Source organism: Glycine soja, chromosome 2 (genome assembly GCF_004193775.1).
Source record: "Glycine soja cultivar W05 chromosome 2, ASM419377v2, whole genome shotgun sequence".
Classification (NCBI taxonomy): Eukaryota; Viridiplantae; Streptophyta; class Magnoliopsida; order Fabales; family Fabaceae; genus Glycine; species Glycine soja.
Window position 1 is genome coordinate 40099833 of NC_041003.1, and position 21882 is coordinate 40121714.

Here is a 21882-nt window from a genome sequence, read left to right on the forward strand (position 1 = left end):
AATATTGTTTTTCCTTATATATCCGAAATCAGAAAGAGTATTAGAACCCTTCAAGGACAACACTTTAATAATTGTTATTTAAAATAGGAGAATTTTTATTAGCGAAGAAACAGCGTCATCTAGCTCCAAATAATGAGATAACTCAATTATTATTGCTTTTGAATTCAGATTTATGATTTCTTTAATGTTTGATTAATGCTCTCTTAATCATCATTGTGTTATATATTGCACTGCTGTTTACAAGCATTATACCGATATTCTTGGGGGGGAAGGTGCTAGTACTGGCACGATGATATTAGTCCCAAATTATAAATAATTAGAAAGCACAATAATTTTCATAAGGGATTAATAGTTACATACCAGATTAGATTAGATGTCTCATTGCACAAAGTGTTGTCACGTGCATCAAAATGACCACATGATTATAGTTCCCTAGTTGCGGCAACAAATGTCATAGGCTGTCTTCTACTCACTAACCATTGAAAATGGAAACCACTGAACCTGTTTTCTTAGGGTGAGATTATTACATGTTTAGTGTTTTGTAAGCTAATCTATAAGAGTTGGCGCAACATATCACGACATGGTTAATTTAGACGCATGAGAATGTTCACTGTAATTAATTAGTGTTCCAAAAAGAATGGATGGAAATAGTTGATATGTCTAGACTAGGTGAAATTTGTATATTGACACTATAATTCACCTTTTGAATTCATCAATTCTTGTACGCAGTTGTCACACATGTAATATATTACAAAAAAAATTAGGAAGGTGTTTATTTCGACCGAGGTATCCTAAAGGATTTCTAAGAAAATGAGTTTAACAGTATCACCTTTTAAATTGGTTCATTTTTAGAAATAGAAAACCTTCATATTTATCTTATTTCTTATTTCCATAATGAAAGATCAGTATCTTATATAGCCGTATCTAGGTATCTGGGGCCTAAGGCCAATTTTTTTTTTAAATACAATAATATTAATTATGAATTTAATATTAATTTTTTATATTTCTAGACTATAAAATTATTTTAATATTTTATAATTAAAGTGTTTCTAATATGTGCATATGCGTGAGTGTGTTTGTTGTAATCCATAGTCATATACTTTTCAATTTCATTTTTAATTATTTATTTCTCTTACCTATTAATTATTAAAATATTAAAACATAACATAACTATTTTATTGTAATGTACATTTATATTTTCATTCTTAACGGACCTAAGACAAATATCTTGATGACATTGCTATCTACTTGACCATGGTTGGAGAAGTGAGAAGTAGGCCTGGACAAAAACCGATTTTAGGGGAAAAAAAATCAAACCAAACTTGTGTTTAACTAGTTCGGTTTTAACACGATGAGAATTGATTTGGTAAATTGATATGAAACTGATCTGACTTTAAAGAATTATTTCTTGATTTTGAATTAGTTTTAATCGATTTTAAGAAGTAAAATGATTTTCAAACTGTTTTTTTCTTCTTAAAATTGATTTTAAAAAAGGAGTTTAGTCATATTGGGACCTTTAATTTACTTATAGCTTCCAAGCGCCATCAAGTAAAAGTTTGTCTTCCATTTTCTCTTTGGATACAAATTCGATAAAAAAAATTGAACCATTAAATTGCAAGAAATTAAGCAGAAACTAACACAAACTAGCAAGGGACGCCAATATTCAGCCACAATGTTTCTATTTTGCATGGTATTCAAGGGAAAGGACTTAGTATCTAAACAAATCATACAAATTCAAATTCTTTGTTGTTATAACAATTAACAAAGCTGACATGAATCAAAACCATATGATATAACATGTCAAACTTCCAAAAAGTTATAATTAAGAAACATGGAAACTAAAATGACAAGAACAAGTTCTAGCCAATGTTGTTGCATTCTTGTATCTTAATATCCAAAGAAGAAAACAAGTTGAGAAAGAAAAGAAAAGGAAGATTAAAAAGTGTCAAAGGGAGGAAGAGAGGTGTATTAGAAGTGAGTGTGGTTAACGATTTCTGTTTGGGACAAAAAATCTCTTAACCTCAAAAAGCAGTCCTACCTAGGATGGTTTGATGGTAGTAAAACAATGTTGTTGCATTCTTGTATCTTAATATCCAAAGAAGAAAACAAGTTGAGAAAGAAAAGAACGGAAAGAATAAAAAGTGTCAAAGGAAGGAAGAGAGGTGTATTGGAAGCGAGTGTGGTTAACAATTTCTGTTTGGGACAGAGAATTTCTAAGCTCTGAAAGCAGTCCTACCATTAGTTTTCCACATCAACTACCCGTGTAAAGGGCAATGTACCGTATCACTTTCCTTTAAGTTACTGCCAAAAAAGGATTGGCTTAACTCAGATTCAAAGAAAAACAATGATTCTAAAGATAAAGATAACTTCCAATTTGTAATTCACTTATAACAGATTTCTACAATTTAAAATTAACTAAAATTCTAAAAGTATTCATTCTATTATATTCCCATAGAATCTAAACATCTTGCAAGGAAAATCAAAAGGTACACAATTACATATAAAACATAAGTTGTCCTTTACATGTTCAAATCTACTAAAGTTACCAATTTCTAACTAAATACCATCTCACTACTACAAAATAAGAGCAATATAAACTAGTTCCAAAACTGAATAGAAAGCAATTAATAAGATTCAGATACACTAATATTCAAATTACCAACACCAATTAATTAAACCTGAATATAGCTGAAATACAAAAAAGAGATTGGACTTACTTGAAGTGTTAAATGTAGAAATAGAAAAATGTGTGATAAGCCCTTAATTTCCTTGTTTCCTATAAAACTTTAATGAAGCACCAGCAAAACAACACTCAACATTAGAACTCGGAAGTCAAAACATACCCAATTATGCCTAGAGTTCCTAAAACAAATAGCCAAGAAAATATTAGTGAAACTAATGGCGAATGGCACAAACCATCAACACAGAAATATGTAAAATACAATTTTGTTAAGCCATACATGTGGCAAATTGCTAATAATGCATCAACCCATAAACATGAATCAACACAAGCATTACAAGGTTCTAATCAAGTTCCAAACAAAGATCTTAAACAAGAATTACAAGGTCCAAATTAAGATCCTAATAGCTAAAAGAAATTAAAAAACAGTGTTCTTCATTCCTTAATCTTCATTCATCATCAAGTGTAAAGGTCAAGGAGCCTGAATAATTAACATCCAATGCTGCCATTGAAGGAAGAAGTTCTGCAACATGAAGAAAACAACTTTTTAGTTCTCATTCATATTTATAATAAGTACATTAAACAATCTTTTTACCTTCTTCAATTCTCCCAAACTCCAAAATTCCTCATTTTCATTTGAAGGCAATGGTGGTGGTGTTCTTTTGATCCAATCTTGTGTACAAACAAGCGCTTCCACCATTTGGGGATTAAGAGAGCAATGATACTCTTCTTTCGGTACTAAAGGAAGACTTAAATGCCATAATAAAGACAGGTATAACAAGCACATCTCTTGCCATGATTGCAAGAGATGAGAATCAACCTTAGTTTAGCTTCCACCAAGTTAAAACATCCAAATTCACTTGACTTTCTCTAGTTTCATCCAGGTATTTATCGAATTCAGATTCGCTAGATCCAGTAGATCCAAAAAATAGCTTCAAACTCATTTCCACCACCACTATACTCTTCGAAAAGTGATCTTAAGCTAGATTCAACTTTTTTGTTCAACTTACATGTCATTTCGCCCCCTTCACCATCAAAACTTTTAGCACTAAGCCAATTCATGAATTTTAATTTGTATGTCGGATGCAACATGAGCGATCATTAATACCATGCTTAGACTATCCATATTGCCCCAATACTTATCACATGTCTTCTTCATTATGTTAGCCATCAATCTCACACTCAATTCACATCCTTGTAAGTAGACATTTGCTTGATTCTCAATCCAATAATAAAGGGCTCAAACATATATATAGTGCTAGTCACATAAGCTGAATCAAAAATGCATAAAATGACATCATAGAAAATCTTCAAGAATGACAAGATTGAATGCAAAAATTCCCAATTACTATATGTAAGAGCCATACCCATGAACTATTTATCTATTAGTTCAAACTCTACAAATGCATATTGATGCTTTAACACAACTTCCAACATCAAGTATGTAGAATTCCTTCTGGTTTCTACGTCTAAGCAAACAAGGTCCTTATATTCAATGTTTTCATATGCAACACATTCCTTGAATGTAGCCAATCTAGAAAGGGGAGGATCTTACATATTTGACTACAACACAAATTTTACAAATTTTGTCAATATCCTTTTTGAAACCTTCTTGCATGATAATTAATAATGTGTGCACAACAACACATGTGAATATGATCTTCATTCAAAGCCAGACAATTCCAAGACATTAGTCTCTTTCATAGATATTTGGTTTCTTTATCATTTGACGTGGCATTATCAACTATCAATGAAACAACATGAGTTAGCCCCCAACAACTTAAGCCATCCTCAATCGCCTTAGCCAAATTCTTCCTTGTGTGACATGAAACTTGACAAAAATTTATCACTTTCTTTTGCAACTTCTAGTCATTGTCAATGAAATATGTTGTCAAACTCATACATGTCAAATTTTGTGATGAAGTCCATGTGTTTGTAGTGAGGAAAATCTTATGACAAAGTTGGGAAAAAAAGTTATTCAACTTTACTTTTTCACTACTCCAAAGTTTAAGGACATATTGTGCCAAGGTAGTGCATGAGACAATAACAAGAAAGGATGCTACAATGCTCGGAAATTCCTGGAAGGCTTCATGCTTAACCATTTGGAAAAAGAGCTCTAATACCACAAATATTTTAGCTAGTGCAATCCAACATGCTTCTTGGTCAATCATGGTGAAGGAAGGAGAAGAAATGGCCATTATGGATGAATATGATTTTTGCTTCTTACTCACATTGTTTGATTTCCTCTTACATCTGTCTAAATGAGCAAGCATAACACTTGTACCATTATTATATCTAATCAGATTACCATAATGTTTACATTTAGCTTGGGAGAAAGGGTTGGGATCTGATAATTTTTCAAAAATGGATAGATTTTTTGCCCTACAAAGCAAGGCGATAGCATCTCTTGCACTGTTTTAGAGGCCCACATTTCAATGTCGTCATGCTCATCCAATAAAATTCAATGTTTCCATCTCCATAATTACACATACTCTGATAGCACTTATGCTTCTAATAGACTATGTGTAAAATTTAATTAAATTCACCAAGAAGGAAAGCATAATTGTAAAATGATTCCTACAACTAAACACGATTATATTTATGGATAAGAAATAGTGAATGACTGACCTAAAATTCAAGCAAGGGTGAGGGTTTGCTTTTGGAGGGTTGAATACCCTTGTTTCATCAATTTTGATAAGAATCAGAGAGAAAATCTTTGAGCTTAAACTTGAATATAGTTCAAATACAAACCCAATAAAAAGGGAAAGGGAAGTCCAATAGAAAAGGGATTATAGTGAATACAATCATGCCTTGATTAAAGTGAAAACATATTATAGTGAATTAACACATACAGTTTGATGGTTAAGAAGATATTCAAATTCAAAGTGAATAGAATCATGCCTTAATTATAATGAAAATACAAAAGTTTCTACAAAACTCGCTTATCATGCCTGAACATTACCATCGTGAATTCATGAGAAAAGGTGAATCTCTATTGGAGGCTTGAATCCATCACACAAACATTACCACAAAACTAACTTAGGATTCAAAAATGAAGTGAATCCACAATTAGGGTTCCCTCATTATGAGATTAAGAGCATGAGCATCACTACTAGTTGAGAAATTGAGCATCATAGTTCTAGATTGAGTGTCACAAACACGAGAGTCAGAAAACAAGAAAGACAAGAGATGAGACTTGAGAGAAAATGTGCAATGCAAATTGGGTCACCGAGTTTCTTTTGCAAGAACAAGTTGGGTCAAACCTAAACTGGTTTTAAAATGTGGTAGGTTTTTTCTCTCGTCCTGGTTTGAGTACAAAATTTGGTCGGGTCGATTACAATTTGATTCGACCCAACCCAACTTTTTTTTCACACCCTAGTGAGAAGTGAGGTCTGATTTCGTTCTGCCATCACTAGTAGGACAAGTGAGAACTTTCTATTTACCTCACTTTTACAAGCAAACATGTTTGCAGCTTTGGACATGGTCCTCGAAGACATCATTAAGAACAATAATAAATATGCCTTTATCATTTTGCCAGGGGCCGAGGTCGACCCTATACTTGGAACCACTCATCATTTCCCCAACTGTGCTTCCAATCGTGCCACACCATCTGTTGTTGTTGAGGCATTAGAGAGTGTGTGGAAGCACAATATGTACTAGGAATGTTTAATGCTCTCATTCAAAGGTCAAGAGATTTAGGGTTCCCACAACATCATCACCAAACTCCCTTTCCTTCTGTTAACCATTTGAAAAGTGTACCAAATGTCCAAGTAATAAAGACTTGGAAGTCCGAGTGTCGATTTCCACAGGGACTTTGTTTTGTACTTGTGTTGGACAATTTCCAATTTATAAGAGAAAAGATGAGATAAGGTAAAAGAAAAGATGAGTTTAAAAGAAACAATAACTGAAATAATAGATAAAAGAGACAAAAGATATAAAAGGGAATTCAATGGGATGAGAATGTTAGGACCTAGCATGCCTTATTTGCCTAAGATGTATTATTTTTTATTTTTCTCTATCAATTAGGTGAATTTATTCTACCCACATCTATTAGAATACTTGCCCCTGATGTCTCACGATGACAAGCCTATTTTACTTATCTATCTCTCAAATGTCTTTGCAAAGAGTCAATAGATAAAATGCATGAAGTTCTAATTCTAGATGCTTGCTTTGATGCATAGGCAAATGCAATCACTCTATGTCTATAAATGATTTTACTAAGATACCCATTCCTTTGAGTTCTATTAGAAATAACCCTCTGTCGAGCGACTAATTCTTAAAATAGATGCATGCAAAACCTTCTTTGTGTATTTATTAAGGATTACCCTTTGTTGAGGAACTAACCCCCAAAGATAATGCAAGGATGCATAATGCATGAAATTAAAAGTAGAAAAAGGATAATAGGAAAGAAAACACATGTTTGCATTGATAAATATGAAGAGTACAATACATCTTTTGGATTTTTAGGCCTGCCAGGCCCTAACTAAGGGTTGAGCCTCTCATAGCCATAAGGGGCCTTACACTAAAAAAGGGGTATAGGAACTGATGGAGGAGAAGAGATGGAAAAAGGGAATAGAAAATGATGAAAGAGAAGAAATAATTCCCTAAGGGAGAGTTCTCAGGTTTTAGGTGTGTATTAGAGTGTTCTGAGATTTGGTGTGTCTTTTCTCTTTGGCTTGACCCCTTTTTTATAGCTGCTGGAGTGGACTTGGGCTTGACTCCCTCCTTTTCATATCTGTAAGCCATAAATAAGAAAAATATCAATTCCTAATATTTAAGCCAAAAATAACTACTAAATAAATATTTTTAAAGATATTTTCAATATATTTTTATCATAAAAAATAATTCATATTTAGCAATTATCAAAATCCCCCAAATTAAAAACTTTGCTTGTCCTCGAGCAAAAACAAAAATAAGAGCAGGCTCTGAATGCTCCAACACTTTCAATAGCTGCAATTTTTCAAATTCCTTTAGTTGGACCTTCTTGCATTTGTCATGATCTTGCATTGAAAGCATAAACAAACATTGAGATAGAATTGGTTAGTAGCAGAAATCAATCAGGTTAGCTTGCCTCACTTTTTCTCACAAGGCTTTAGTGTTTCTCTTTGCGCACAAGTGTCTTGGGTGAGTGTTTAAAGTTCTACGACCTGCAATTAATGTTCCCAATTTTGCACTTCGATGGATCACTAAGGACTTTTATTGGCTTGTAATGTGGCCTGACTAATAAAAGAAATTATGGTTTTTTTGGGATTTTAAAAATTAGGGTTATAAGAGAGCATTTATCCTAGAAAAACTTCCACTTATTCAGCCTAGACTTATTTGTTTTTCAGCCTCAATTTATTGTTCTAACAACACTTATGACACCTATTTATTTTCTACCCTTATTCTTTTTTTTTTTTAAGGATCTATCTTCTTTTGTTTTAGGAAAGAAACTTTGGGCTTACAAGCTTTTTTGAGGGTGTCTTATTATGTGTTGTTTTACCTTCTTGAGACAATTTTTACCTTAACCCTCCCCCAAATTAGGGGCATATCACGACTAAAATCCTTATGCTCTCTTAAACCTTAAAACAAGGTAGGAGATAATCAAAGTAGGCTTAGGGGTTTTACAAAAAACATGATTATCATTTTTGGCTCAAATATGGTGCAAGGGATAAATTATCATCAAAGATTGGCTTTTTGGCTAAGTGGCTAAAAATAAGAAGAAACAGGGCCTTGATCATTTCCACCTCATGTAATTAATCTAATAGTCTAAGAATGATGCAAAATCGGGAAATTAAAAATAGACGTTCTCTCACAAGTAAGTTTCACACAACTCACCTGGACAAAACAAAGTTGTTGGCTTACCGCACCATGATTTCTTTCAGACAGACTAACATTTTCCTCTCTTTGTTGTGATTCATACTCCATTACTTGAACTGACGTTTGCTTTCATGGAACCAACATTTTCACAAAAATTGGTATGCAACATTTCAAGTGTTTAAGTCCTTCAGAAAAAGCCTTAGTAGTAGTGACTTCATAAATATCATGCAATTATTGAGAAAGAAAAAATATAAAAATAAAATAAAAACTAAAAACTAAAAGCTAAATAAAATCCTACTTTCTTCAACATAATTCTGGCCATGGGTCCCAATCAGCTGCCAGATCTGGAATATGGTCTCATCCCCAGTTCCGGTTTTAGTGGTATCTCTAACCTTAGAGGGCTCACCCCCCATCAGTAGAAGGTTAGACTCCTGACCAAGCAACCTGCTGGATGAAGGCCTCTGGGTCATCAGTGGTGGATACATCCCAGGTGAACTGAGAGTCCGTGAAGATCCTGAATAAAATCCTATTTTTTTTATAATTGAAGAACATAAATTTTAAAAAAAATGCTAGGTTGCCTCCCAGTAAGTGCTTAATTTATTGTCTTTAGCTAGACGTTGTTCTTCATTTTATGGATCGTTCAAGTAGACAACACTTGTTAATCTTTCTAACTGGCCTCCATTGTAAAATTTTAAGCGTTGTCCATTGACGATCCATCTTTTCTCAGGAGTGCATGCTGTAGGGTCCACCAATTCCACAGTTCCATGGGGTCTTACTTCTTTGATCATAAACGGCCCTGACCACTTTGACTTCAGTTTTCCTGGAAATAGTCTGAGTCTGAAATTGAAAAGCAAGACTTGTTGGCCTGGCTGGAAGTTTTGTCTCTGTAGCTTCTTGTCATGATACACCTTCATCTTCTGCTTATAAATCTTGGATGATTCATAGGCATTCATCCTTATTTCTTCTAACTCTAGCAATTGTAACTTCCTCTTCTCTCCAGATGTAGCTTCATCAAAGTTAAGAAGTTTGAGGGCCCCGTAGGCTTTGTGCTCCAACTCTCCAACTCCACCGGTAGGTGGCATGCTTTGCCATAGACCAACTGGAATGGTGGAAGGCCTATGGGAGTCTTGAATGCAGTAGCCCAGAGAGCATCATCCAGCTTCAAAGCCTAATCCATTCTTGATGATGCGACAATCTTCTCAAGGATTCGCTTTAGCTCTCTATTTGAAACTTCTGCTTGGCCATTTTTCTGGGGATGATAAGGTGTTGCTATCTTATGTCTGACATTGTAATGCTCCAAAACCTTCTTCAGTTGTGCATTGCAGAAGTGTGTTCCCCCATCACTGATTAGGGCTCATGGTACTCCAAAACGGGAAAAGATGTTTTTCTTTAAGAATTTTATCATTACCCTAGCATCATTTTTGGGAGTGGCTATTGCTTCCACCCACTTAGACACGTAATCAACAGCTACCAGGATATAGATATTCCCATATGAAGATGGGAGAGTCCCTACAAAGTCAATCCCCCAACAATCAAAGATTTCTACCTCCATTATGTTTTGTAGAGGCATCTCGTTCTTTCTGGAAATCCCCCTTGTTCTCTGGCATTTGTCACATTGACGCACATAATCATGAGCGCCTTTGAAGATTGAGGGCCAAAAGAACCTTGCTTGTAGCACCTTTGCTGTAGTCTTATCTCTATTGTGGTGACCGCCATATGGTGAACTATGGCAGTGCCAAAGGATGCTCTGTGCTTCCTCCATCATAACACACCTCCTCAACAAATTGTTTGCTTCTAGCTTGAACAGATGTGGATCATCCCACACATAGAAGCGAGCATCATGTAGAAATTTCTTCCGTTGACTCCAGTTAAGCTCTTCAGGGATGATTCATGTGGCTTTATAGTTAGCCACATCAGCAAACCAAGGTCTTGCGGTGGCTTGTAAGAGGAACTCATCTGGAAATTCTCCCCTTATCTCCGGTTCTTCTTTGGTCACTTCTTCATTCTTCACCCGGGAGAGGTGGTCAGCCACCACATTCTCGGATCCTTTCTTGTCCTTGATAACTATATAAAACTCTTGAATGAGCAAGACCCATCGAATCAGCCTTGGTTTTGAATCTGCTTTGGTGAGAAGGTGCTTGATGGCGGCATGATCAGTGAAAATCACCACCCTTGACCCCACCAAGTATGGTCTGAATTTTTCTAAGGCAAAGACAATGGCTAGCATCTCCTTCTCTATGGTGGCATAATTCATCTGTGCTTCATTGAAAACTTTGCTAGCATAGTAGATGACATGGAATGTCTTGTCTTACCTTTGTCCTAGGACTGCACCCACTGCATAATCACTAGCATTGCACATTAATTCAAACTCTTTACTCCAGTCGGGTGCGATCATCACTGGGGCAGTTGTGAGCTTGTCTTTTAGGGACTGGAAAGCCGTTGAACACTTTTCATCAAATTTAAACACAACATCTTTGTTCAGTAGATTGCTCAATGGTCTAGCAATTTTGGAGAAGTCTTTAATGAATCTCCTGTAGAACCTTGCATGTCCTAGGAAGCTCCTAATGGCTTTGACATTGGATGGTGGTGGCAACTTCTCAATGACATCAATCTTGGCCCGATCTACCTCAATCCCTCAGGCCGAAATTTTGTGGCCCAAGACTATGCCTTCTCGAACCATGAAGTGACACTTCTCCTAGTTCGAGACTAGGTTTGTTTCCACGCATCTCTATAGCATAATCTCCAAGTTCTTCAAGCAACATTCAAAAGAGGGCCTAAATACCGAGAAGTCATCCATGAATACCTCGATACCTTTCTCCACCATATCTGCAAAAATGGCCAACATGCACCTTTGAAATGTGGCAGGTGCATTACATAACCCAAACGACATCCGTCTGTAGGCAAAGACACCAAAAGGGCATGTGAAGGTTGTCGTCTCCTGATCCTTGGGGTCCACTGCAATCTGATTGTATCCAGAGTATCCATCCAAGAAGTAGTAGTAAGCCTGTCCCGCAAGCCTCTCCAACATTTGATCCATGAAGGGCAAAGGAAAATGGTTTTTCCTTGTGGCTTTGTTAAGCTTGCGGTAATCTATGCATATTCTCCAGCCAGTGATGATCCTTGTTGGGATTAGGTCATTCTTTTCATTTCGAATGACTTTCATGCCCCATTTCTTTGGTACCACCTAGACTGGGCTTACCCAAGCATTGTCGAAAATGGGGTAGATAAGCCTAGCCTCTAGAAGCTTGAGCATCTCTTTTTGCACCTTTTTTTTCATTGATGGGTTGAGCCTTCTTTGGGGCTGTCTAACTGGTCTGTAGTTTTATTCCATCATTATCTTGTGTATACAACAGGTAGGGCTGATTCCTTTCAGATCTGATATGTGCCACCCTATTGCCTCCCCGTGTCTCTTGAGGACCTCCACCAACATGTTCTCTTCCTCTGTTGTTAGCTCACTGCTAATCACCACAAGCTTGGTCTCATTCTCCTCCAAGAACACATACTTTAGGTTGTTGGGTAGGATCTTCAACTCCACCTTGGTCTTCTCGAATGGACTCGCGCTTTTTAATTCTTCAAAACTGGTCCCCGCTGCAAGAATATTTTCTTCACAATCTAAGTCTTCCAAGAAAGCCCTTAGATCCTTCTCCACTTCATTGGTTAGACACAACATTGATCAAAGCTTTCTCTAGTGAATTCAGTGTGGTTTGAAGAGCACCAACGTCTTCTTTATCGACCTCTTCCACCTTGAAGCACCTCCTATCTTCCTCTGAGTATTTAATTGCTTCAAAAAGGTTGAAGGTTACCTTTTGGTCATCGATGCTCATTTCCAGATTACCATTCCCCATATCTACCACGCAGTTGGCAGTTAGCATGAAGGGTCAACCTAAGATAAGAGGAACTTCTGTATCTTCTTCTATGTCCATGATGAAAAAATCTACTTGGAAAGTAAAGTGACGGACTTTGACAAGGACATCTTCTACTACCCCGTACGTCTGATGATTGATCGATCTACGAGCTAGAGTGTCATCTTGGTAGGGTCTATCTTCAGGTTTCCAATTCTTCTACACATTGACAGGAGCATCAAGTTGATGCTTTCCCTTAAGTGAATGAGAGCCTTCCCTACTGATTCGTTCCCTATGGTGCAAGGGATTGTCATGCTCTCGAGGTCTTTAAATTTCTTGGGAAGCTTCCTCTGTATCACCGCACTGCAGTTGCCTTCCACCATAATGCTCTCATTATCAATGTACTTCCCTTTCTTGGCGAGGATGTCCTTCATGAATTTGGTGTAGAGCAGCATCTGCTGCAAGGCTTCCCCAAATAGCATGGTTATCTCCAGCCCCTTGAATATCTCTAAGAAATGCTTGAAGTAGTGCTCCTTATTCTTCTTTGACAACACTAAAGGGTATGGGGGCTCCTTTAGAGGGGCTGGTGGTTCTTCTTTCCTAGCCTCTCGGGCTAGCTGGCTTTTGGTCTTAGAGCTTAAGACCTTCTTCTCTACTTCTTCTTCCCTCTTCTTCCTCATTCTCTTCTTCTTTGTCTACCCTTCCTTCCTCAGACTGGTCTCCTTCAGCTTTCTCTTCTTCTTGCACTCTCCTTTGGCTTCTAGTTAACATTGCCCTGCATTCCTCCTTCGGGTTCTTCTCTATGTTGGCTCCAAAGCTTCTAGTGGGTCTTTCAGCCATTTGTTTGGCTAATTGTCCCACTTGTATCTCTAGGTTCTTGATGGATGACTCTATGCTCCTATAGTTAGACATGGATATCTGCATGAATTGATTTAGCGTCTCCTCAAGCTTGCTAGTCTTCTAAAAAAGATCAACCCCTTCGTTGGAATTCTGGACAGGTTGACTTCTTTGCTCGTTGAATTGGTTCCCTGGATGATTCCTCCAGCTTGAGCCGTGTGTGAAATTCCTCCCTTGGTTAAATCCCAGCAGTCCTCCTTGGTTGTAGCCTTGGAATCCTCAGCGATTTTGAGCTCCCATGTAGTTCACCTCCTTGGAAGAATCTTCTTGGGCTATGCATTGCCCTAGCTCGTGTGCTCCACTTCAGATGTGGCATCCCCCTATTTGCATGATTGAAGAGTGAGAGGGACTTATCGCTTGTAGTTGTTGACGGAGCTTGTTGAGGGTCTCCGTCAAAGCCTCTATCTGTCGGGCCAATAGCTTGTTTTGGGCCAGTGTTGCATCTTGGGTTGTGAGTTCCAGAAGTCTCCTCTTTGTTGGCGTGTATGCTCGATCACGAAAGATGGCATAATCATTGGCCGCTATGTTCTCTATCAACTCCATTGCCTCCTCTGGTGTCTTCAACTTGATTTTTCCCCCTGCGGATGCATCAAGGAGTTGCTTTGACTGCGGTCGCAGGCCATCTATGAAGATGTTTAATTGCACCGGTTTGTTGTACCCCTGTGTAGGCGTCTTTCTAAGTAGTCCATGGAAACGGTCGAGCGCCTCGCTAAGTGATTCATCGGGGAATTGATGGAATGAGCATATTTCCATCTTCCCCTTGGCAGTCTTTGACTTTGGAAAGTATTTCTTTAAGAACTTTTCGACAACTTCTTCCTAGTTCCTCAAGCTATTGCCTTTGAAGGAGTGTAACCACCTTTTTGCTTCCCCTGCCAAAGAAAAAGAAAAGAGATTGAGGCATATGGCATTCTCGGGAACACCGACTATCTATACCGTGTTATAGATTTCTATGTAGGTGGTGAGATGAGCATAAGGATCCTCATTTGGTAGACCGTGGAAGAGGTTTCCTTGTATCAGCTATATGAGAGAGTGAGGATAAGATATGTTGGCCACTTGAACCTCCAGCCTTGCAATATTGGTGAAGAATTGTGGGGTAGTTGTATTAGAGTAGTCATCTAGTGTCACTCGTCATGCATGCTCCTCTTCCATTTGATAGTAGCTTTGTGGAGAGGGTGGAGGTAAGGGTTGACTTCTCCCTTGTATTTCTTGCTCTCTTCTTTTTCTCGTAGCGTTGTTATGCCTATAAGTGGCTTCAATTTCTGGATTAAGTGGAGCTAAATCTTCGGTTGCAGTTGTGCCTCGCATACACAAAAACAAGCACTACCATACAAATTATAGAAGAAAAAGAAGGGAGAAGAAAAATAATGATTAAAAATTGTAAATAAAGAATAAAGAAGAATTAATACTTACAAATTGAAAATGTATGGCAACCAAGTACGAAGAACAAAGTCCTCGGCAATGGCGCCAAAAACTTGTTAACCGTTTGGCAAGTGTACCAAATGTCCAAGTAATAAAGACTCGGAAATCCGAGTGTCAATTTTCACAGGGGCTTTATTTTGTACTTATGTTGGACAATTTCCAATTTATAAGAGAAAAGATGAGATAAGGTAAAGGAAAATATGAGTTTAAAAGAAACAATAACTGAAATAATAGATAAAAAGAGACACAAGATATAAAAGGGAATTCAATGGGATGAGAATGTTAGGACCTAGCATGCCTTATTTGCCTAAGATGTATTATGTGTGATTTTTCACTATTAATCAGGTGAATTTATTCTACCCACATCTATTAGAATACTTGCCATTGATGTCTCACGATAACAAGCCTATTTTACCTATCTATCTCCCAAATGACTTTGCAAAGAGTCAATAGATAAAATGCATGAAGTTCTAATTCTAGATGCTTGCTTTGATGCATAGGCATAATACAATCACTCTATGTCTAGTAATGATTTTATTAAGATACTTCTTCCTTTAAGTTCTATTAGAAATTATCCTTTATCGAGCGACTAATTCCTAAAATAGATGCATGCAAAACCTTCTTTGTTTTTCTATTAAGGATTACCCTCTGTCGAGCACCTAACCTCCAAAGATGATGCAAGGATGCATAATGCATGAAATTAAAAGTAGAAAAGGATAATAGGAAAGAAAACACATGTTTGCATTGATAAATATGAAGAGTACAATACATCTTTTGGCTTTTTAGACCTGTCAGACCCTAACTAAGGGTTAAGCCTCTCATAGCCATAAGGGGCCTTACACTAGAAAAGGGATATAGGAACTGATGGAGGAGAAGGGATGGAAAAAGGGAATAAAAAATGATGAAAGAGAAGAAAGAATTTCCTAAGGAAGAGTTCTCAGGCTTTAGGTGTATATTAGAGTGCTTTGAGACTTGGTGTGTCTTTTCTCCTTGGTTTGACTCCATTTTCATAGCTGCTGGAGTGGATTTGGGCTTGACTCCCTTTCTATAGTTGTTGGAGTGGACTTGGGCCTGATGCCAAAAAAATATTCCTTATTCATATTTTTGATATTTTCTGGATTTTTTTGCTTTTAATCCTTCATTTTCATATCTGCAAACCATAAATAAGAAAACTATCAATTTCTAATATTTAAGCAAAAAATAATTGCTAAATAAATATTTTTAAAGATATTTTCAATATATTTTTATTATAAAAAATAATTCATATTTAACAGTTATCACCTTCCAACAATAACTGCACTCCATTACCATTTTTGATTCCCAACCCTCTACCGTCAACACTGACATGCTCGTCTTCGTTAATGGAAATCTCTAGCTCATCGATGGACAACACTTGGACCATAGCCTTTCCTTTTTCCTTTCGCCTCAGGGCGTGCACTATTAGAAATATATCTATATAAATATCTAGTTATCTGTATTTATTAAATGTTTTATAATCAAGTTGTTCTACTATGAGCATTTGTGTTTGTTGCAATTTGTCAAATATATGATTTGATATGTTTTAATTACAATAGTAAATAATTCATACATGGTATCAAAAGACACAAAATACCATTTCTTATAATGAATGAGGTTTACAAAATAACGAAACAAAATAATGAGTAATAGTGGGCATAATCCCATACATAATTGGACGGTGTTCCATCAATATGCCCCCAACAACTGGAAATATAATTGCATAGCCTCAACATGATACTTCTCTAAACTAGTATCGAGATCTTCAGTAGAAACCTTTTCACCATGACTTCCTCTTCCACATCCCTGACCCCTTTGAATGTTGCCACACCCTCTATTCCCCTATGTGGCCTTCCTAATGGCCTACTTCTTCCTTGTCCATTTATGGGAACTCTATTTGGATTTCCAAAAGTTCCATTCATAGCAGGTGGCACAACATGTGTAGCGATGTTCGTCCCCATAATCTCTACCTTCATTGGTCTCCCATATAATTAAACATTGTTGTACCTCTTCACTGCAACTACAACATTAGCTCAGCGCAAGAAGATACTTCTAATGTACCCTTTGATCTCCTCTCAAATCCAATCTTTGGTTCTTACCTCACTCTCACAAGAAAACATGTTTGCAGCTTTGGACATGACCCTCAAAGACATCATTAAGAACATTAAGAAATACACCCCTGCCAACACTAGCATTCAAGGTTGAGCCTCGAGACCCAAACCTGCTCGCTACTTCCTCAACCGTGCCTCCAATCATGCCACACCATATGTCACTACCAAGGGCGCTGAAGACTGCATGGAAGCATGATATGTACCAGGAAAGTTCCATGCTCTCATTTAAGGGTCAAAAGATCTAGGGTGGGTACTGTTGGATCGAGTGGCCTCAGAATAATTAAGAAGGGGGTGAATTAATTATTCCTAAACCTTTACTAATTAAAAATTACTCTTTTAAGGCTTTTACTAAATTGTTAAGAGAAAGAGGAGTAGAAGAGAAACTTAACAGAAAGTAAAAGCGGAAATTAAATGCACAACGGAAAGTAAAAGAGTAGGGAAGAAGGAAACAAACACACAAGGATTTTTATACTGGTTCAGCACAAACCCGTGCCTACCTCCAGTCCCCAAGCAACCTGCGGTCCTTGGGATTTCTTTCAACCTTGTAAAAACCTTTTACAAGCAAAGATCCACAAGGGATGTACCCTCCCTTGTTCTCTTTGAACCTAGTGGATGTACCCTCCACTAGAACTGATCCACAAGAGATGTACCCTCTCTTGTTCTCAGTCAAACCCAAGTAGATGTACCCTCTACTTGTACCACAAAGGATGTACCCTTCAATGTGTTAAGACAAAGATCTTAGGCTGTTACACCTTTGATACTTTGTGAATGGGGATACAAAAGAATTCTCAGGCAGTTAAACCTTTGAACGCTTTTGTATTAGGGAATGGGAAGAATCAAAAGAATTCTCAGACTGTGTCGTTTTGAATTCTTTGACAAGTGAGAAGAGAGACACAAAAGAATTCAAGCGGTTAGTCCTTCCTTCTTTTGGAAAAGGGAGAAGAGAGACACAAAAAGAATTCAGGCGATTAGTCCTTGGTGAATTCTTTTTGGCAAAGGGAGAAGAGAATGGAAAGGATGAATAACACAAGTTTTCAAGGTTTGGAAAAAACCAGAAAACATCAGAAAACTTTTGGTACAAAGAAGAAGAAGAAGTTCAAAGAGATTCAAGGCTTGTAAAGGATTGTAAGAGATTGTTAGAAAAACTTGGAATTAATTGATTCAAAATGTAAAACAAAGCCTTACTTTTATAGACTCTCATGTCTGGTCAAGAAAGCCATTCAGAAGAGTTATATCTTTTAAAAAAAACTTAAAACCCATTTGAAAGAGTCAAAACCTTTTTGAAGAGTTACATCTTTAGATTTTTCAGAAACAAACACTGGTAATCGATTACCAAATATGTGTAATCGATTACACAAAGCTTTTGAATGAAACAATGTGACTCTTCACATTTAAATTTGAATTTCAACGTTCAAGGGCACTGGTAATCGATTACCAAAACATTGTAATCGATTACAGCCTTTTGAAAATATTTGGAACGTTGTAAATTCAGTTTGAAAACATTTTCAAACTCATTTTGCTACTGGTAATCAATTACAACAATATGGTAATCGATTACCAGAGAGTAAAAACTCTTTGGTAAAGGTTTTGTCAAAAACTCATGTGCTATTTAAAGTTTTGAAAAACTTTTTAATACTTATCTTGATTGAGTCTTTTCTTCATTGTTGAATCTTGAGTCTTGAATCTTGATCTTGTTTCTTGAGATCTTGAATCTTGATTCTTGTTTGTAGGCTTTCTTCTTGAGTCTTGAATTCTTCTTGATTCTTGAACTCTTTGACTTGTTCTAGATTTTCTTGAGATGGATGTTCTTTGATTCTCTTGAGCTTTTTGTCATCATCTTTTGTTGTCATCATTGTTATCATCAAAACACCTTTGAATCATTGTTGATTCATCTTGAAGCTTTGCTTCCACAGGTACAACATCATTGCCAAACTCACTTCCCTTCCTTTCCAATAGTTCTAGAACTCCATCACCACTGTCAATTGTCAGCCCTTCATCGTCAATGTCAACATGCTCGTCTTCATCAGCAGCAACCTCCTGCTCGTCAACGTACAATACTTGGAACATTAAAACTGTAGTAGCCTTTCCTTTTTCCTTCCACCTCAGGGTGGCTTTATAAACAGGTGAACCATACCCGTTGCCACTACGAGCCTCTATTGGTTGCCTCCGAGCTATGTTTATCTAGTGTAATCACGTGATTGGAACTCTCTTTCGTTTCTGTTGGGTTTACTGCATTGTAACAAGTTTGGTTCATATGACATATATGTTCTAACTTGAAGAGGAATGCCAAATATATGATTGATATGTTTTATTTACAACAATAAATAATTCCTACACAATCCATAGTCTTACGCATTTCAATTTCACTTTCAATTATTTATTTCGCTCACCAATTAATTATTAAAATATTAAAATATAACACAACTATTTTTTCTCCTAAAAAAAACTATTCTATTGTGATGTACATTTGTACTTGCATTCTCAATAAACTTAAGACAAATGCCTTGATGGTCTTGCTATCTACACTGTCATGGTTATATTTGCATTTGAATGAAAATTACTTTCTAAAGTTTCTCCCCACATCATTAATACATATATTTTTTTAATTTTCTTAATCAAATAAAATTTAAGTTTTTTCTGAAATTACTCAATATCAACTAAACATATTTATAAAAATAATACTCTTAAGCATAATGTTTAATGTAATTCTCAGGGAATTCAGCATTCTGGGGTTCATTGCACATTTTGGAAGAAAGAAGAAACTAAACACGCTTGTAACAAGTAACAACAATAATAACCTTGTCGGCCAATGCCACATCAAACACTTAGCTTCCAACTAGCAGCAGCAATTTAATTGATGTTATCACTTCTTTAATCAATTATTTTATCATTACCATTCGTCATTGTAAAGTTGGTTGAAGCCTTTATTTGTCCGGCAAAATACTTAATAAGAGAAATGTCCCACCAAAAACTATACAATAAGAAAACTGTGATGTAACAAAATACATGTGAGGCACATGATCTGTAGTAAATTAGCACTTGCCCGCTAAATAAATTATGATTTAATCAATTAGATGAGATCAAATCTAATCCAATCTTATTGGAAAATTCCTAGTCACCGTTCAACAAGAAACTATAGAGTTCCCAACTAATTGCAGTAGGTCTACATCTGGTTTGGCTGTTAGCCATATTTATAACTGATTCAAAATATTCTGCTGCACTGGCTAACATAAATATAATCAGATAGAGAAATAAATTAAGGCTTCCGGAAAATCTTTATTCGTATCCCTATATCCAACAAATTAGGAACCTATGAGTTATTTTATTCTAACTTTTAGCTATATTAAATCAACGTCAACAATCATTTACAATTGAAAGTAAATCCTTATGGTAAAATTCAATAAAAGAAAGGATTTGATAACGAGTGCTTAACGATATTGATTAAAAAATTAGTAAATAAATTTTTTATTAAAATTCATAGTAGAGGTACAATAATCATATCATATTTTCTCATTAAACCTTTCTATTTCTAATTCTTTACCCAATAATCATATCATATTTTCTTATACAATTTGTTAGTATTCTCCTAAAAGAGAAGTGTATGGAAGTTATTTTCTAGTTTTATGTGGCCCGTGCTTGACATAGTCACTTGCACATTCCTTGTCTGTTCATCCGGCAATTAATTATAGGTGTAAAATATTTATTAATTTTATTTATGATTAATTTTTATTTAAAAATTTGATTGATTATTTTTAGTAAATTTTTTTTATAATAAATTTAAGATCTTATTTAAAGAAATAAAATTTACTATATTAAAAACGATTTGTTGGTAATGGTAATATCCTAATAACTCATAGATATTAACCATTGAATGGGGATTGAGTTTGGTGAAAATGGTTAATCTCTTACAATATCTTTATTAGGAGAATTGTTTACATTTAGTAGTTAAGTTGGAATCAAACAGGATTATAACATATACATAATTTTTCATGTCACACGAATGATACCTATAAAAAAAATTGTTAGGATAAAACAACAAACAACTTTAAGAAAAAACACGTTACACAACATATGAACACACTTATTGCAGTTTTTTAATACCGTATTAGAGTGCCACTGGCCATTGCTATCATAAAATAAAAAAGGCTATAACTTGTATCTCACGATTTATCTACCTAACCGCCTTATTATTTTGGTTGTGAAAATTCCAAACTGGATTTCATGGAATCAGCAGACTGCAATACTATAAACCAAATGATGGGGATAACGGTAGTTTAACCAATAATATCACATGAACTAGGATTTCGTCTCATGTAGGAAAATTATTTGGAGCAAGTGGCTTGATATCATGTTTGGTGACTTTGACCAATGACAAAGGCAGTGCCTAAAATTGTGTTGTATCTAATAAAAGATAACACGGATATACAGAGATTCCCTTTTGCGATTTATTTATTTATTTTAATTTAGTCTCATTCTCTAAAGTGTAATAAAAAAATCTTTTTTATTTTTTTATTATTTTATTTTCAGGGAATTTGGTAGCTGAAGATCAACTAAAAGCACGGAGCCAAAAACAGAGTGGCATGCCGTCAGATTACATCAATTTTTTTTTTCTGGACTATCATCCAACTGTTTCTAGTCTTCTATATCAATATGAACATCCAAATTCCAAAATCTCCTTAAAAAACGGAAATTAAACGACTTATATAAGTAGTGATGCTTTTAGTACATTATTAGTTGACTTGATATGTATAGGGCACATTTTAGCGTGTAATAACTAACCAAATTTGGTGTGTGTGTGTGTGTTTTAATTCCAAACATGAGAACAAGGCTCTTTCATTGGAATCCTGTGTTTCAGATATGGTCAGTGCCGTGGAAGGCTCGTGCCCCTTGAGGCTAATCTTCTCGAAGGGTCTATCCAACTGCAACAGTTCAACCTTTCATGAATAAATTCAAAAGGATATATAATATGACTATGGAGTATAAAAACTTTTACACAGTCAACTAATTAAAATAATTTAAGATAATTATTATAAAAATTAATACATATCAATTCATGATTGAATGATAATATAAAACTCTATACTGTGAGTATATAATTTTTTTTTCTCACATAATCCTG

The 21882-nt window shown here is 35.7% G+C and overlaps 2 protein-coding genes across 2 annotated transcripts; both read right to left on the reverse strand.

The window, feature by feature from the left end:
- Positions 1-9108: 9108 nt before the first annotated feature.
- On the reverse strand, positions 9109-9561 carry LOC114376125. Its single transcript, XM_028334059.1, has one exon. It carries the CDS (start codon positions 9559-9561, stop codon positions 9109-9111), a length of 453 nt encoding a protein of 150 aa, XP_028189860.1.
- Positions 9562-12494: 2933 nt separating this feature from the next.
- LOC114376136 lies at positions 12495-13001 on the reverse strand. The gene has a single exon (XM_028334083.1). The coding sequence runs from the start codon at positions 12999-13001 to the stop codon at positions 12495-12497; it is 507 nt and encodes a 168-aa protein (XP_028189884.1).
- Between the last annotated feature and the right edge of the window lie 8881 nt (positions 13002-21882).

Bases quoted from the DNA above. Each gene is read 5' to 3' on its own strand.
- LOC114376125 (XM_028334059.1), bottom strand. From the start codon at position 9,561: ATGCCACCTACCGGTGGAGTTGGAGAGTTGGAGCACAAAGCCTACGGG.
- LOC114376136 (XM_028334083.1), bottom strand. From the start codon at position 13,001: ATGAGGAAGAAGAGGGAAGAAGAAGTAGAGAAGAAGGTCTTAAGCTCT.